Genomic DNA, 19,939 nt, shown 5'->3' on the forward strand with positions numbered 1-19,939 from the left:
CATTTCCAATAAAGTGTCTGAATTGATGGATGCCATCTTAGTGCTCATAGGCATTAACTCAACTTTCGAGCATCCTAACAATAACCATATGCTTGGACTTTATGAGGTTTGGACAAGCTATTCTTTTTAATAACGCCACTAAGCCGGGCCCTGTTTACATGTATTGATATGTGTTCGAAAATGCATGCTGGTGAATCTTTCTGAGCCAGACAAGAGATCTTTAATACCAAGACTGAAATTGTAAAATTGTGTTTTACTTGGGTCTTTATTTATAAAACCTTTAAAGCTAATAAAATAAGTGAAATATTGGGTAATGTTTTCAAAAAAGTATATTTTCTGTGAAAGTAGGCTTATTTTGGTTTTGTTATTGTTTATTGTATTTTAATGATGACTGTATTTTTCACACATTGCGTAAAATGTCTTATTTTAGCATGTATTACAAATGTGACGATGTAAGTCAAAACAGTGGTTGTCCTAGGGTTAGGGGTTACTCGTTCAGTTTCCATTTTTCCCGTTTTACATTTTTCCTGACAGGAATCATTCCAAATTACAATACAGATTGCATTCCCGTTTCCATAAGATACTATCTAGTGAATGGGCAATTCAATTTTCTTACTGTCATTAAAGATCACTGGAAAAGACGCATGAACAAAGATTGATTATTTAGAGTAAATCATTTTGGGAGCAACTGAGTGAAATTCAATCACTTCCCATGACTCACCTGATGATGTCTCATGGCACATTAATCTGCTACAACACCGAGTATGAGAATAACCGTGGTATATGATTTGTATAGACATGGTCTTCCCAGTTAGTTTCTATGTAGTGTCAACACATCAAATAATAAATATCCTCTTTTTAATGTGCTGTGTCCTGGCATGAACCTACAAGACTTTCTCACATTAATGGTATCTTTGCCACTCGAAAACATAACATTACGTGAAAAACAACGGATAGCATTAAACACATTCTTGGCAAAAGTGTTCAGGGGCACATCCGCCTCTCAGTGGCCCTGACTTCCATCCATACATACTGTAGGCTATGGTGCACAGATACAACAGATTCTCTCAGGGAAAAGGACACAAGGGCAAATAGCAGGCAGGTTAAACAAACTGCCTAGTGCTATTCAGTCAGCCATTCCTGCGGGGTTTGCAGCGAAACAACAGTAGCACACAGTAAATGTGTAAAATGGAGAATTATGTATTCGTTTATTCAGAGAGTGGCATTGTCTCACACACAAAACCAAAAATCAAAGTGGTGGTTAAAAAGAAGGAAGCTCGTAAATTACATATTTAACAATTGAAGCTTGCGGAACAGAAAGCACTTACAACGAATGGCAGGCAGCTTTCACAAGACAGACTGACCCCCACCCCACCCCACCACAACCACCACCACCACTACCTCCAACGCAAAGGCTTGCAGGGGGAAAAAAAATCTATACGGTCGATAAACAGCATGAGAGCCATGCAAAGTTCACTTTCTGCACTCAAAGTTGAGCACACTGGGCTGCTACTTTGTACTTGATGTCATCAACAAGATGTGGTGCTTATCTATAAGAACAATGATCACTATCAATATAAAAAAATTCTGACAGATAAGCGAGTGGAGATTTCGACCCCCTTTGGCACCTACCTATCACGACCACAGGCATTTTCCCAGAAAACTCTTACATCCGTACAAATAATACCCCCAAAAACTATTTATTAGATTGTGTAGTGTGTATTTTTTCTTTCAGAAGATAAATTTATTCATAAAACTTAGGATAGAATTTCTAAGTCTTTCAATGGATGTCAATTATGTACTTTATTAAATAATATTTTAGTCTTTTGAATAGTAGGGATGTTGATGTAGTCGCTTAGTTTGTGTTGTAAGTATTGATATACTAAAGTCGCTGTGTCGTAAAAATTAAATTAAAATAAAAAGGTCATTTATAGAGCAACTGTGGTTCGTGTAGGACGGTCAATAAAAGCCAGTAAGTTAACCAAGCATAAGACAAATGTCACCCAAAGAATTCTCCCTTTTTGATCCAGTAAAAACTATTAACTGTGCATCGAGCTTCCAGACCAGAAAAAAACAAAAGAAAAGCACAAAGCAACTTCAGTCAACTGTATTATAAAGCCCGCAGCTCATTAAAGGACCCAACAAAAACACCCCAAGAGAGAAGGAAGAAAAGGAAAAGGAACAAAAACGTGTAATGATTTGGGTATGGTATTAGCCTGTAATTATTTTCAAAACCACTATAGGATTATGTTTAATTTTAGACTGATGCTGTGTAACAAAGAAAACAAACAGTTGTTTATGCTCACTGTTTAGAAGTTTTCAGATTATGTATTTTAACTATGGTAAGTTTCTCTATCCAATATACGAAATACTCTTTAAAACATCACATAGTGTATAGCAATTTGCTATGCAAATTCCAAAGTGTTAGAAAGTGTATTAAGAGGTGTTTTAGATCACTTAAATCTCCACTCGAGGCTGCAAAATGCACCACTTCTCTTTAGTTACCTATAATCCAAATATATAGAAGTGCATTGATTATTCATGTAAGATTGCAAGAGTAATGTTCTCTCTCTGCTCCGTCACCGTCGGATGTAAACACAAACGTCAATAATTTTAGATTTTAAGATGCCATCGGACGACAAACAGATCCATAACAGGCCTAGTATGGATGAAACGTGACATGTTTTGAATTCACCAGTCGATGATGCAGCATCTTGTTGGATACAATACACAATGCCATTTGAGAGGCAGCATGCCATTCTCATATTTTCTCCCAAATACATTTAGCTGTCATCTGCGATGTAAACAATGTGACTTTGACTTTCCCCTTCCATTAGCTCTATTGCCTCTCGTGTGTACGTGTGTGTAGGCAGTGCAATGACTCAAGTATGAGAAATAATCAATAAGCTCCTGGTCAGGCCCGTTGTGCTTGGTCTGCACACTCCCGATCAGTCTGACAAAGACAGATTGGAGCACCGCGTCAGAGCGTAATTAAGATGGTCTGTCGTCATGCGGATGAAATCAGGAGCATGACGTCCCTGAGGCGGGCGGCGCAGAACCTGTTAAAGGAGGCACATTATGGAAAGTGACTTTTTAATTGCTCGTACAGGGCTGGCTCAGTTTATGAAGGGTTTTCAGCTTCTGAAGTGGTGAGGTAACCAGATTTTTTTAAACCTGAGCAATTAGGATTCTAAGGTTAAAGTTCCACTGATTTTTACGGTGAAATAGATTTTTATTTAAATCATTGGCTGCCATTGAGAGAGATAGACGTCCAAATTTGATTGGAATAATGATCACGATATTGCCTTCTATTCAAAGTGAACAGGATTTCTCATAAAAACAGATGCAAGCCTATAAGGAGAGGACGCAAACTCAACACTGCAAATCAGTGGTCGAATTCAGAAAGCGCAAAAATTGTCCTATTTTTTTATACCTTGATTTGCAGGCATCATACATGAATCTTTAGACAAAATGTTAGGACGAGGAAAAGTGAGGGGTAGCCAAATAACTCACAATTGTTCTTGTTGGTCCCTTAATCATGCTAAAATAAAGATAAAAGGCCAAGTGACTACAAGGGAGACAGGTAGCCTTGCATTTTGTTTATCTGTGCAGGCAAGATGAGTCACAATTGCCATTAATTGTGTCCCAACATTAGCCTTGAAATGGACTGTCCTTTTTGGCTCTGAGCAGAAGAGACTCCGTTAAATCAGTTTTAACAAGAATAGAACTACATCAAGCAAGGCCAAACCATTTTTTAATGTGGAAAATAGGAGCAGGGCTTTAAGGGTTAAATTAAACCAGCTATATTGCCACTGTATATAAGCATGTTTGCACCCTGAACTGAGTTTGAACCCGTGCACTTAGAAGTCTGAGGCGGACATGCTAACCACACAGAGCTTTTTTTTATATGTTTTGAATGCTGCAGAAATCATTTTAACCTTAATTGAAACAATTCTTTTTTTTTTAAAGCGGTCATAAAAAGTACCTTCAATAATTGTAAGGACATCACTTTCGCTTTGGGGGTTATCAACATTTTCTTACAGAGTCGTCCAATCAGGAATGAAAAATCTTTCCATTTGGCACCCTTAAGTAGCACTCGGCCTACTAACCAAACACACACAAAAGATTTATTGTGGGGATATGGCTTTTACTTTATTGCATTTGCAATTTTCTATCCAGAATCATTGCTCTGCTTTTTCCCCTCGCTCTATCCCTGAGTGTACTGTTTAAATAAAATTAGGGAAACATTAGAATAGGAGCAGGAAAAAGGAATAGTAATGCAGACAGATGTGGAAAGAGGGGTCTAAAGTCGTCCCTGTGTGTAGCCAAAGATCCCGCTGCGAAAGGAAATAAGGCTTCTATGTGCATAAATACATCGACAAACAACACTCCACCCGGAAAGGTGTGAAGAAAAAAAAACCTACTTGTCTCTTAAATTTCAGTCAGGGTATAAATCATAGCCATAAATTGATTTCTATTTTCCATTTTGATTCTTATCAAAAACTGTCAGCTGTGGCACTTTAGCATCTTATTATGGGATCATTGACGACTACGTACTACTACACCTACTACTACACCTACAGCACCTAATCCTACTACTATTACTACTACACCTACTACTACACCTACAGCACCTCATCCTACTACTATTACTACTACACCTACTACTACACATACAGCACCTCATCCTTCTACTATTACTACACCTACTACTACTACTACTACTACTACACCTACTATTTTTATGAAACATTCAAAAATATGTTTGCTGTAATTTTTTTCTATTTATTGGATTTGCGTCACTTATATTATTATAAAAACACCAATATTTGAAGGATTTTTTCAAATCATCCTATACTTTGAGTTCCTTGTTACGTATACTCATAGTGACTGCTAAATATATAACTGTCCTTACTACATTTTCTTCAGATACATACTGACTTGCTTTGATTTGGCTTTTCTTTATGATATCTCTGCGTGTGCTACGCAAGATTTATGATCAAATGCCAGCTAAAAATATGTGGAACATGTGTCAAAAGCGCTTCAGAAAGACTGAATGAATGTCAAAAGGTTTATAAAACTGTAACCGTTCTATTACGATTGCTGATTATGCAGTACAGTATCTTGTTTGGTTATTACAGCAGAGTCAGATGCGAGAAAATAAATAAAACATGCTCGAGAGCGTTGCCGTGTCCGTACAGTAGCTAGTACGTGCATGGGTTGCCATTAGAGCACAGTAAACACATCTGATGGAACCTGATGAGCCACCATCAATACAGACACACACACACACGCATGGATGCATCAGTTTAAAATATGACCAAAAGAAAGACGGATTTGATAATGGTGCTCCCTTTCCTGGCCTAGCAGACATCTTGACAGCCAAGTACGCATTGAGTAAAGATTGACTCCTCTCTCTCAGTCAGTCTAGTCCAGGCGTCTGAAAAGCTATCATCATAACTCGCCCCTTGCGACTGTAACAGCGTAATACAAATGCAAAGGTTCCCTTAAATTAAATGATAGCCCGTGCCAGAAACATTTACGACTATGGTTAAGAAAAAGAGGGAGAAAGAGAGCAAGGTCAGAGTGACTCGCCATTCATTTGGACAGAAGCAATGATGCGGATTGGCTTTAGTTGGGTATAAAACAAAGTGGAATAAGAAAGTAAGCAAAGCGTAAAATACTTATAGAAGGCAATAAAAGAACAATAAAAACAAAATGCAAAACCTAGAAGGGTGAATGATAATCATAAGTAGGAATAGACACTGGATAAATAATCATTTTGAGCTTTAGATAAGCCCCCTAAAAAAATATATAGATCAAATTAAAAAATAATGAGAGATTCCCTCTGTCTCCAATTAAGTAGAACATAAAGCTAAAACTTTCTGTTGAAATAGAACATCAGATTTTTTACTGGAGACAAAAAAGGGCCAGATTTTCAGATTACACCCTGCCAATGAATAAATGTAACTAGGAAGTTTATTTTTGTGAGGTTCATGTAAGCGCTGACAAGCTAATGAATGAGGCTTTGCTTTGGTGTGACACAAATGGCAGCCACAGATTGAGACGCCGGGAATGTTCCCCAAACTGCACCCATCCGTGCAACGGGAGACATATGATTGCAGCCTTCGCCGCAGCGCCCCAAACTGAGACGCGTCCACCCGGAAAGTACGGAAATCATTCTTGAAAAATAACAACCGAGGGAGAAGCAAGCCAGAATCCAATCATGTTTTTGTAAAAACCATAAGGCAAAAATATGAGTTTGGTGTGTCACAAGAAAAGAAAATAGTGTTCTTGGCTGCCTTTTATGGCAGCTTGTGATTGCTCCATCACCCATACTAATGTGGCCTGTATGTCCTATTCAAAACCAGACAGCGGCATTTCAAGTTTCTCCTCCCGATTGTTAGCGTAAAACTCACCTCGGCCAATGGGAGGGCAAGGAAAAGGGAAAACAATGCTGTATTGATGCTTGCCTTCCTCATTAACACAGCAAAGATATGAATGAATAGAGGCTTCTGTCCCCACCAAAAGGCCCCTGTCATCTGCTATGTTTGTCCTAATTGACTCTTTTTTCTACATTTCAATGCAGGCAAATGGTCGTTAAGATATTTCCCTGGGTTTTAAGACTGGTATTTTTTGCCTATTTGCTTTTATTTATTTGATACATAATGTAGAACTAACTTCGACACTTGCCTAACCTTGCAGAATGTAAAAGCGACTTCACATCCAAGGACTTCTTTTTTTCTCTCGCTATACAGTTCCTCCACAATAAACTTTTCTTTACAGACTCTCAAACTAGCTACCACTAACAGCCAGAAAAACAGTCATACTTCTAATGCCTCTAGGTATGAAATGTTCAGGTTATGATTTTTTTTATATGGAAATGAGTAACTTGAGATACGAAAAAGATCCAAGTGACTAAATCCCATAAAAAGTAGTAAATGCATTCATTTCCTTATCCGTAATTTTATATTAAAAACAGTGGCGGCGCTGAATGAGAGGAAAAGAACAGTCATGTACAGTGTGATGAAGATAATCGAAGCAGCCCAAATGACTCTTGACCAAGTCGCAAGTCATTGCCACTTCTCTATGCGGAGCACCCTTCCAATAATAAGATTAGTTAGCGGCGCATTAAGTAGAGCCATGCATTATCTGGCAATTAGTGCGTGGGGCTTATTAAGCTGTTTAATGTAAATTTGATGAGCAATAAATTTAATTTCTTTAAATAGAAGAGCAGAATTATTGTTACAAATGATGTACTGGGGTGAACTAATGTGCAAGGCTCACACATGGGTACTATCAACGGCCCATTAAGTGCAGGATTATTATTATCCTCGAGCAGGTTGCTGAAATAAGACTTATGTAGTAAGGTGTGTGAATTATTAACTATGATAAAAATAAAAGAAGCTATTTCTTAAGTGAATGGGTTTGCTCTTTATTGAATTGAATGCTTATATTATCATTATACAGGTATAGTGAGATTTAAAGTTTGGATATATTGCATGAGAAATACCATTTTTGAAACTGTTTCCAGATCTTTTCATAACAAGTCTGTGATATTTTTGATAAAACACAAAAAAAACACATCTTTGCGAAATTCTGTAGTTTGTGATACAGAAATGACATTTGTGGTTTTCCCCTAGCATACAAGTATGGTTAAAAAAGGCATTTAGAACTACAAAACATAAAACACATTCTACTCGTGAAATAGCAGATCACCTAAGTCATGTTGACTTACACCGCAACAAAGCACTTCACCGTATATCCTAATATGAAGTGAGGGCCCCTGCCACCAGTACAAGAAGTCAACGTGAGTGATCTCAACACTTGTATCATCACTAGGGGAGCAGAATAGAGAGACGGACACAAGCAATCACTCACATTGGCAAACTGCTGGCTGCCAGGCGACAGCATGTTGGCTTGAGGGGATTTTAGAAACCCCTTGCCCGTAACAACGGTATGTTTCCTTTTGTTTTCCGTGATGGCGTCCCTCAGCACCGCCCACGGGCTCAGTGACAGCTTTGCATTGATCTACTTCCTCGTCACTCAGGCCTGACGAATTTCTTCAAATACACAATAAGTGGAATGCCTTTTTCCTACATATACCCTCTTGTACCAGTCTCAGAGGATTGACGTGCTGCGACAACTCACGATAAGAACATGATTAGCAATCTAAATCTCGTATTAAGTACTCTTTTACTAAGTTTGTCTACCGAAATCCAGTGTTTGCATCAATTAAGAGCAGCAGGGGAGGAAGGGGTGTACAAATATTTAACAGTAATTAGGTATAATATTCAAATGTCATCATAAAAAGTTAGTTAGCCCACTCTTGTGAGCTATACGTAATTATTTTCTATGTCTTAGTACAAGAATTAGGTGATTTGAAAAAAGATTAAAACTATTTTCATCCTTCTTGCACAAAATCATGAAAAAAAACACCAGTTGTACTTCAGGATACGCGTCTTTGTTTAGTTTTTTGTTTGTTTTTTTATCTGTTTACAGCTGTTACCAGATCAGAATATGAATCCACCTACTGTACAGCACGTACCACACACACTCAATACATCATTTTGTTTGACTATCAGGTTAATTAAATTAAATGTAAGGACGCTGCGGAGGGAGAATAGAGGGTGAGACAATGCCGTATGCCGTTCCACTCCAATTCAACACATAATACAATCAACAACTGTGAAATACAAGCTTTGCGAGCAGCGAGCTGAAGGAAAACAATCACAGTGAGACGGTGATGACGACCAGTACAGGACAATTCATTCGATACACAAAATATGAATCAGCTTTTGTAAGATAACATTCATTTTGGAGAGAAGTATTGATTTCTCAGATAAACAATGCCCCGATTATACAGGTAATATTATATATTCATTCATTCTCTTTCCCACTCATCCTCACAAGGGTTGCCAGGGATGCTGGAGCCTATCTTAGCCAGCGATGGGGCACCAGGCAGCGTCAATTTAGAGTGTTCAACCACCTTGACATGTATGTTTTTGGGAAGTGGGAGAAAACCGGAGTACCTGGAATAAATCCATGCAAGCCCGGGGAGAACATGCAAACTCCATACAAGAAAGTCCAAAAGGGATCGATAACAGAACTGTGAGGCAGACGCGCAAATCACTTGCCCCATGGTCCGCCAAGTAATATTATTTGGACCAAAATATATTTTATTTTAAATTTCTAGTAACTTACAACACATTTGGGGATAGTTTTGGACAATGTTATCCATCCATTGGGTTTGTAAAGGACACATCCGCATTGGGACCATTCCCAGATGATCCCTCTGGTGAGAAATTATTTACAAACCAAGGTCTCAAATTAAACAGACCGAACGTTTACTTTGGCATTCCATTGATGCAATGCTGTGACATAATAGTTTGCCAATTTTTGCAAAAAAATAATGTTGAAGTAGCTCCATCAGATCAAAGATCCATTATTGACCTAATGTTTACACATTTCCACATCATGCAATGACATTTTCCCACGTTTCTGTTTACCTGTTGATGCATTTATGAGCACCTCTTTTCCCCCACAAACTGTCACACACAACACTATGTACATGCTCTTCATTTTTCCCCAAGCCTGCAAGTGACAACAGTAACAAAATAAAACACACTGCTGAGCTGGATGAAACCCAGCAAGCAATACGCTGACATTTTAACAGCTTCACATGCACTAGCAAGTGTCAATGTGCTGTCACACTCACAAATTGACGCACGCACGCACGCGTTGATGCTTGCCATTCGCGTGCAAATTCGGACGTCTCGTGCACCAGCATGCAGTGAAAGTGCAAACACAGATTCATGGGGCTTCGTGCACGGACATGTCGGCTGTTAAACAGATTCTTAAAGGAAGACACGGCGAATCGAGACATAGCTGCAATGCGTGTTTTTCTGCCTGAGATTAGTAGTGTTTTTTCCAAAACGTTCAACTTGAATCCAACAGCGTTACTTTCTTACAATTGTGCGCTACTTTTCTTCTCACGATTTCGAACCCAAATTTGCTACGTAACTATTGACAACACTGAATTGACAGCCATGCTGCGCCATAAGCCCCGACAGGCTATTTTTTCCGTCACTAAATCCAATATTGACGTGAAAAAGAGTGAGAAGGGGGAGAACTGTCAAAAAGACGAGCGGGATCTCGTGCGCGAGCCATCGCGAGTTACTCATGTCACCCTCCCCTTTGAGATCTTCCTAAGCTTTTCTCACACTTTTAAATGGGCTGCGTCATAAACATTGGTATAGTTGAGAAGTGAAACTTACCTTTGGTGAGGAAGGACATCAAACTCACGAGAAGGAAGAAGCTGAGAGCGAGAGATCCGCTTGTAGTGCTCGTCATGTTGGACACCTGCTGGAGACTGGCGGCGTTAGATCACCTAGAGACGGCCATGGGATGGTAATGTGCACGCATGAGGAAGAGAGAGGGAGGGAGGGAGTGATGGGAGGGGAGAGAGGAGGAGAGGGGAGGGGACGGATGGGAGAAAGAGGAAAGAGGAGGGATCAAACATTCTGAGTGCCATCATCAAGCATTGTGCATTATGGAGCAATGGATGGCAATGCTTTGCACACATAACATGACTCTTATGTTTCCTTCTCATAATGCACTTAAACTACACGTAATCCTATCTTCATATTTTTCAAAATATGGATTTACTGCCAAATTTCAATTGCAGAAGACCCAAGAGAGGAGGAAAAAAAGGAAAAACTATCATGGTACCTTTTTGTACCTTTGTTTTGGTCTTTTCATCTTTCCAATTTGAGTTTGATTTGTTTGATTAGGGACAGCACATATTAATGAACATATTCATATTAATGTACATATGCAAGATTATAGCTGAGGGCTACAATATTTATACATACTATATAGTAAAGGGAACACCATTATCAAATTCTTCTTTCTTGCTGGTTTTGATTCCAAGCCATAAAGAGGACACCTTTTCACCAATCTGGTGTCCTACAAATTCAATCTGTGGATTGCAGTCAGGTGCTTCTTGTTTTCTGCAGAAAGCTCATTGGCTAAAGTGTGTGTGCTGGATCGGTTGGAACAAAAATCTGCAACCACAGTGGCCCTCGAGGCCCAGTTTGCCCACCTCTAATTTATACACTAAGCCCAAACTGGAAGGAACCCAAATACCACCATACAAGGATAAGAGGGACAAAGACAATGCTGTCAACATACTAAACCATGAACATTCACGAAAAAGGATTGCACGTCTTTTGCTGTCAATGGCACGGAACCATGATCATTTTAAACATTCCCAGTTTAAATGGATTGGACAACTATTGCCACCATTGGTAGTGAATTAGTTATAGTCAAGGGTCAAAAGGCCCTTTTTGCAGCATTACAGACAGAAAGTTAGCATATATACTGTAGTCTTCACCACTGAAGTGGCTAAAAAAAAATATATATATATATATAAAATGCCGGTTGTATTATTATTAAGTACTACAATATACTGAATATTGTTACAATGGTGCCATTGCTACAACATTGATTCACATGCACTTGCTCATTTTCTAATAGCACTTGACCTCATTCAGGTCACAGGTGAGATAGAATCAATCATAGAAGACCTCATGGCAACATTAAAACATGCACAATCCAGACTTCAATTAACCTAATAGCCAAGTTAAATATGGTAACCCACATACAGTCCTTTAATTGTAATTACACTGCACATATAAACATAATAAATCGCCAGTTGGGTGCATTTTACCCTCAAAGCAGTTTTATAGGAAGAGAGAAATGATGTGTGAAAGGGAAATATAAAATCAATGAATACGTTTCCATGCACTTTATCAGCTCAATGTTGCTAAAGACTGCCCCCTGTCTTTACCTGGAGTATTGTGATATAGAAAGGTCTCAGTCTTGACTACAGTTCCAACCTAAAAGCCTAGTTCACAGTCAACATTCATTGCAAATTGCAATGATTATTTTTCTTTTTTTTTAAAGTGCACAATGTGTCTTCATTTTAGAAAAAGTTGCACATTGAGAAGGAAGTTGTGGGAATATTGTGAGAGCGTGACAATCTCCCCACGCATCCAAACACCACAAAAGGCCGCTAATTGTGCAATCTATTCGGCAGGGCCCGCCGTGTCAGTCCTCATTCCATGGATGAGCAGATAGCATTTACAAGTTCACCGCTCTCTCCCTCTCCCTCACTTTCGCCATACAGATTGAATTGCGTACATCACATTTATTTCAGATGTTATTATCTGTGGCAGCTTGCCAGTTGCTAGTTCTGCCTGCCACTCACACACTCAGTGTCTCCACAAGGTGCTTTTAACATCACCTCCAAATACACATTTGTGATACATATTCCACAGTAGAAGAAACCTCAGAAAAAAAGACTAGCAAAAGGAGATGCCATTCAACCTATTTACTGGAATAAATGTTCAGATATAGGGAATAAAACATCAGAAGATACTCAATTAATGTGGAGAGACTAAAAAAAATACTTTAATAACTGTAGTTCTCAGCCAGGATGCTATGGAGACTTGCATCACTAATTATGCCACAAAACTTTCTTTCATTTATTTTTTCAGTTTTCTAGTGTCATGATTGCTTCTGCTATTCTAGATAGCTTTGTTCCTATGTCACAAAATGGAAAAGGATGGGTTGCTGGGCCCAGCAAAATGAATAATGGATGGGAATGGATCTGATGACTGAACTGATTCATCTGGTACTACTTCCATAGTAAAGGTCTACCACAGATTCCCTTACATACTATTTTATATTGGCGTGGCTGGATGTGTATAGAGGATGAGAGGATAGCTGTCTTGACTTCAAAGTCAAGTGCAGTACGCATAATAATATAATATATGTGATGTTAATACTGTTCACTAATTCTGTTTCATTTCACTTTTCTATATGCATGTCTGCCCTTTCATCAAATATAAGCCACACATTATAGGACGTGCACATTTATTTATTGATTGATTGATTCATTACTCTTACCTTTTCTTTTCTCATGTATTTTAATGTTAGTAAGAACGGAGAGAAATTGTATTTAAAAGTCAAGTCAAGTACACCTCATGAGACTCCCAGTATGCTTAAATTAGGTTACGTAAACTTTATCCTTAAATAGCTTGGTACTTCCCTATTTAAAGTGAAGGGGGAATATTGCTGCAGTCTAATAAGTTAAGTTGTGTAATAGCTATGGGAAAGCAATTTGAAATGTTAGATTGCATATATAAAAATCCTATCAAGGGTCAATTTGACCATTTATCTTTGCTTTTGATACAATCAAAACAGCAGCAGGAAGAATCAATTCGCTTGGTAATCATCATCATGTGTCAAAACAAGCAGGAAAAAAATAAAAACCTTTAGTAATTGAAATATTTTTATCAATCGAATTTAGAAAAATGGGAATAAATCCCAGCCCAAAGAAATTTAGCGAACATCCTTTGGTCATGTGTTGTCATGGCAATGGCTTGTCTATTATCAAGCGTTATGACCATGTACAGGAATAATTAGCACTTTTCTGACTCCCTTCTGACAGCATTGCCAGGCACAATGAGCTGAAAAGCATGTTTAAATACATAATGAATAATAACATTAAATAGACTGGATGTATTTTCAGTCGTTGTGTATGAGGCCATAGCTCGAATTCTTCTAAATATAAATCCCTTATAGAACAGGGCACATTTGCATATTAATTAGAAGGGGAAAATGCTGGCATAAACTATGCTTTCATCTCCTAAAATCCAGATGAAAGGCACCCGCAGGGTTGCTTGAATATCTTTTGGGGGGTCTGTGAAAAGCTCACAAAACTTCCAAAGGTTCTCTTTCTGATGTTTCAGATTTTTTTGTACACTTGGTATAAGAATGAGTTGATTCTGTGAGTCATTGCTCTAGATATCAATAGTCGTGCAATGACTCAGTGACCATATGAGACAATGTTGTTTGTTTTGAATGGCTAGCCACGTCATTCTCAATATTTACTTAGCCTTCAGAATGGTGCAAAAAAGACTCAATGATCATTCGTTGAGAGTATATCATTGGCCCCAAAACATGATCTTTTGCTATTAGTTCTTGCGGTTTACCCTAAGACACCCTGCATGTTTGGGAACGCAGGAAGAGAACAGAGTACCCAGAGAAAACCCACGCAGAACATGCAAACTCCACAGAAGATAACCAAACTGGATTCCAACCCGGGACACCAGAACTGCGAGACCGACGCACTAACCACTCAACCACTAGCCCACACTCATTGGATTCATATTTCTTTAAATTTTAGCACAGAAAGGTCTTTATTACAATTATAATAAAAATATTTGAATTAGTAATGAATATTATGATCATGATTATCTTTTTTTCTTCATTATATTTGAGGTTATATTTAGCTATTGAATCAACTAATGGACAATTTGAAAACTCCTCTCATTAATTCATAAAGCAATTATCTTTTTAAATTGACTTTATATTTAATTTTGGCACATAAAAAAACTCAGACTCACTCTTTGCTTCATTACTATAACACCAACATTAATAAACATGTTCGTAAATGAATACATATCACGCGTAATTAGTATCCAAACATTATATTGCCATCATCGAACAAAAGGAGCAACACACTGCAGGTGTTATCTGGACTCCTGAATGCCGACCAATATCAGATATCTTTATTAAAACATGGAGCAGTGCCCAGTCCAGCACCTGCCTATTCAACAATCACATGCTTGTTCATTAAATCTGCTTTTTTTCTGCCACCCTTTCCCCCTGTCAGTCATACCTCAGCCTGGCAGCGGACATGAGCGATAGCAGCACCCCACTGGCCTTTTTCAATTAGTTTGTGTGATGAAAAAAACATAGAATCCTCATCCTTCATGCCAGGATGCTTTCACAGATTACAAGCAAAATGTATTAATCATAGAATTTATGAACAAGAATTCCACATAGTGCTGGCAGTCCCTTCTGTGTGTGTGGGGTTTAAACACAGACAATACAATTGGGGAGGGAACTCTCCGTAGCAGCTTTTTTTGCTCCAAGATCTACTTTTCAATGAGCTAACATACTGCGATCTACTTTGTTATTAGGGATAGATTTCAGGGGTGCGCAAAGGGGTCCTGGATGGCCACTCCCAGGGCAGCTTTTTGTTCCATATACACTATAACCAACCTGACTGCAATCCACTTCTAACATAACACATTTGTGCACATGTATCACACATGATTTACTGCAGGGGTGTTCAAACTTTTTTGCTCCAAAATCGACTTTTCAAGGAGTTTACCTTCCACAATTTCTCTTTTTTTCCAGCCCACTGACAAACCTTCGCAATTATGTCATGATATACCTCGCATTAGACTTTATCAAGACACAAATCCTCTCTCAATTTATGCAAAGGTTACTGCGGACATTCATATGATCCTAGTTAAAGAAATAAACAAAGGGGAGGGATCAAAATGTTATTGTCATGCAATAGCATCTTAGAAATCTACATAATGGGGACCCCATGCTCCAAAGCTACTGGAAAACTGATGAGGTTTCATTCTAATGCTCATAGATGCAGCTTGAAATTTATTTCATTTTTGTATTGTTGTTTTTTTGACCTTGTTTAAGAAAGGCAATTTAATGGAATAATAGTGTTAATCCATTTTCCAGAATTGTCACAATAATTAATTGAGAAGTTATTTTTAAATGTGGAGAAAACAGTGTGACAAACCAACACTATTGGATTGAAAATTAATGGGCCAGGTTGACGCGTGAAGACAGGCCTCAAGACAAGTTTAATTAATTAGCGTACCTACACATTTTTACAATCTTGCTCCCTATGCATTATATGCTGAGAAGAGGGGGAGAGGGGGGATTTTTCAGTGTCTAATGGCTTTTACTAGCGTGTCAGAGCAAAAAGGATGTCATTGTTACGCACTGTCTGCCACAAGAAAGTCATTTGACGTCCAAGCAACCTGTGGCTTCAGAGAACAGCTCTGTGCCTTTGCAAAATAAATGAGTATTGATATCCACTTCAAGTACAAATGTACACTTGAGTTTGTACATTTGAAAAAGGCTTGTAATTACTTTTTTTGAATTTATGAAAACTTTCAAGGATCAGAAAAAAAGGCACTAATGAAAATCCTATTTAATTTAAGTAAAGATTACAAAATACATTAAATAACTACTAATTTGGGTTACTTCTTATAGAAATGTCTCTTCTCTCTTAAATGCAATAGACAACACTTTCTAAATTGTTTCAATTCACTTGTTTCAATGAGTTTCAGCAAAAAACAGAATAAGAAATATAATAACTTGTCAAGATTTGTTTTTGCTCATTACTCCACATTCTTCAAAACAGAAAAAAAGCATATTTGTACATAAATCTGCTGAAAAGCTCTGAAGTTGCAGATGGCAGTTTTGTGCCATGAAGGGAATATGTCTTAATAATGACAAGCACTATATACCTAATGTGGCTACTGACTGCTGGATCTGCTTTGAGGTCTTATGGTCACAGTCTCTGGTCTTTTCCTGGAGACACAATGTGTCTTCAGTGCACAACCACATCATTATTTTAACTAGTGTGTGCGTGACTGTCTGTAATAATGAATAGTGAAGCGGGTGTTGATTCTAACCATGTAAAAAAAAAAAGATCAAGTTGCATTTATTGTCCATAAATATTGTTTCTTATAAAAAGCTAAATCTGAGTCTTCACTCAGTCTAATTTAGGGACAGAAGTGTGTATATGTGCATGCTTAGAAATACATTCCAGAAAGTGTTTTCTGATCTCTTGTCTAGACAACACAGCTGAAGAATAATTAAAAGAAGCACTGACCTGAGCTCTTGTGAGGTATGTGCTTCTACACCCATGCTGAACACTTAAGTACACATTCCAAAATAACCAAGAGGATTTATGAAAGGCTGTCGCAAGTGAAGCATTGCATTGAGTCATTGGGGGTAACTTCCAAGTGCCCGTGGAATGATTTCTGCAGGTTTGTGCTAGGCCAAATTACTCCTGCTATTGTGCAGCATAACATAAATAATCACCCTTTTGAATATATTGCTACTGTCATGACCCTAAAACCAACCCTCTAGTGCTACTATGGGTGCAGGTTTTTGCACAATGTTTAAACAATGAGGTTTTTGCAGAAAACAAGAATCACCTGACTGCAATCAACTGATTACCAGATAGGTGCAATGGTTTTCTCTAATAGGCTGGAATGAAAACCCTCGCCCACTGCGGCCTTTTGTGGAATCATTTGCCAACCCCTGTTCTAGAATATTCTTTTTCATCAGGAAGTGAAAAGATTGACATCACCCAATCAGAAAACATTACCTATTTCCTTATCACATGAACACAATCCTTAGGTGTTTACTGAATGTCAAAATACTCTCTAGGCCCAAGGTTTACATTCTGGATCAGAATATGACATGTTTATAGTTAAGCAAATGTCAGAATAGACACATAAAAACCTTAATGGTTCCTAAAGGAAATATACAAACTCCTAATAGTTGCAATCAAATGTTATTCACAGCAAAAACTCTTGCACCAAACAGGCTTCGTGTAGTAGAAGAACACTGCCAGCAAGGGTGAGTACCACTTTTTTATAGGATTATAAATGTACATAACTCAGTTTGTGATGTTACAACTCCCTCACGTGTTAAAATGATAATATTACATAGCCCTGATGTCAGAATAGTGTTTAATCACCACTTTAGTCTTTTCTCAACACTTGATGGCAGCAGATACCAAACATGTTTAAACAATATGCACAATGGTCTTTTGTTTGACATTTAATTGTACTACTTCTGGCACAAATACTACACACGCCATAGTGACGTCACAAACGTCACTCATTCATTGCAATGATACCTTCTGTACCCCATGAGGTGACGCCATTACATAATAAATATTCACGTTCACCCTCATACGTAGGGGCATGCCTACCATGCATGTCTTTGGAATGTGGGAGGAAACCGGAGTACCTGGAGATAACCCACACAGGCCCGGGTGAACACGCAAACTCCATACAGGTGGACAGGCCTGGATTTGAACCCAGGTCCCCTACTATGAGGCCGACAAGCTAACCATAATCAAATGCATGTCTAAAATCAAGTGTGCGTGGTTGTATGTGAGCTTAGTCTGACCCTCGATGTGTGCCTACACAGATTCATATCGACTCTTTACAAAGATATTCTTTGTGCTTCTTTAGCATATTAGACTCCCCACAACAACGATTCCATAGTGTGACAACACCCACTCAAAGTTAACTGATATGCGCAGTTAGTACCTGTGCTGAGGACTCTCATTGGGGGCAGATTTACCAAAACTTTGATAACTAAGGCCCAAATGCTCTATTTTTTTCTTTTCAATTTCATTTTAGTCTTAATTTACTCTGAAATACACTTTTTTTTTGCTATGGGCAATGTGGGCAACAGCTTGGGGCACAATCTATTTTGGGGCACTTGGGACCTGTGAGTCAGAGGGTAGTTGGCCTCTGGATCAAAATTAGCCAGGACTACCTCTCCTTGAATACATCAATATGTTTTATCTATTACATTAATTTCAGCTGCTGTGCAATTTTGCCTCATGCTATGAGCTATTCTAATTTTTGTGGAAAGAGTTTATCATTGAAGACCTTCTGTTGTGACTAAATACAACGTCTCCCTGTAGGTTTCCTGTTTAAGATTATTTAATGGAGAACAGTTAGGATTTTAATTCAGGTAGACCATAATTAATTTCAAAGTTAATACAAGATGATTTTTCATATATGCACCAAATTAGAGGAGGAAAAAAAATCCTACATTTTCTGGCCAAACCATACTCAAGATAGAAGGAAACAGCTGTTCCATTAGGGGTGCTCCTATTTATCCCATGACCTGGAAAGTGATGCATTCATATTGCCATGACAAATGGTGATGCACTACTAAAGGATGTGGAGTGAGAATTTCCTGCATGGGATTAATTTATCTTCCATACTGCCCATCCTCAAAAGGGTTGCGGGGGTTGCTGGATTCTGACCCGACTGTCTTCGGGCAAAAGGCAGACTAGACTGGCCCTGCATAGGATATTATGGAGTACCATATATCAGAGAAACGCGAAATCATTGGTTTAATAATTTATACACAACATCAAACCACAGTAAAAATATGTGTAAAAGTACAATAAAATACAGAATATTACATCTGAGAAATAAAATAACGCCTCATAAAAAATTAAGACTATTTTCTGGATATAATCTTTAGAACTTTAAATATCCTCTCAATAGATTTTCACTGAACAAAATACAAAGTTACACTTGTCTGATGTTATTTTCAGAAACACTATTGAGAATGAATGTGTTCAAATTACAATTTTTTAAAGATATTTTTAAATGTTTGTAGATATAAATAAAGCACTAACAAGGTGATCTGAAATTCAAAACAAACAACATCGTGTTCTCTATAGCGTCAGTGCCCACTGAATAAAACACCACTGTGTACTATATTTGGAGAGCATTTATGAGTCATTGGCTGCCTCTTACCTTTCCCACCTATGATTCAAACCACACTGATAAATCCCTGCACATTCTATCCACTAAGCCATAGCAACCACCCTGCAACATTTTACTGTAAAAACAAAATAAATAAATAAATTAGATAAAAGGGAATTACCCTGAGATGGAAAGACAGCATGTGGAAAATTTTTCTGTGATGTCTTTTTCAGTCAACTCACAGGTTATTGGCTTTTATTCAAGTTTGGCTCATTGCTTCTCTCTGCCGGCCAAATGCACAAATCAAAGGCAAACTGCACCCTTGCAAAAACCAAATGCTACATAGGCTCCCTGCTGAGCAAGTAAACAACATCCTATCCTCTTGCATCACTGACTGTTCAACATTGGGACCATGTCTTGGTCACTGGGGTGGTAAATACAACTAACAGGACTGTTGAAATAATATTTCACATTATTTCTATTTGTCAATTTTCAGAACAGATAGGGAATGGAACTAG

At 38.1% G+C, this 19,939-nt stretch overlaps 1 protein-coding gene across 3 annotated transcripts in view; it reads right to left on the minus strand.

The window, feature by feature from the left end:
- Positions 1–17,063, minus strand: part of cadm1b (cell adhesion molecule 1b) — a 109,625-nt gene extending 92,562 nt beyond the window's left edge. For all 3 annotated transcript variants that reach the window (XM_077722711.1, XM_077722713.1, XM_077722710.1), the window contains exons 1-2: positions 16,784–17,063; positions 10,278–10,390 (exon numbers count right to left, since the gene is read on the minus strand). In XM_077722711.1, the coding sequence (XP_077578837.1) occupies positions 10,278–10,353 (76 nt within the window). In that variant the 5' untranslated portion in view covers positions 10,354–10,390; positions 16,784–17,063. The remainder of the gene's footprint in view (positions 1–10,277; positions 10,391–16,783) is intronic.
- Positions 17,064–19,939: the final 2,876 nt, after the last annotated feature.

Source organism: Stigmatopora nigra, chromosome 8 (assembly GCF_051989575.1).
Source record: "Stigmatopora nigra isolate UIUO_SnigA chromosome 8, RoL_Snig_1.1, whole genome shotgun sequence".
Lineage (NCBI taxonomy): Eukaryota > Metazoa > Chordata > Actinopteri > Syngnathiformes > Syngnathidae > Stigmatopora > Stigmatopora nigra.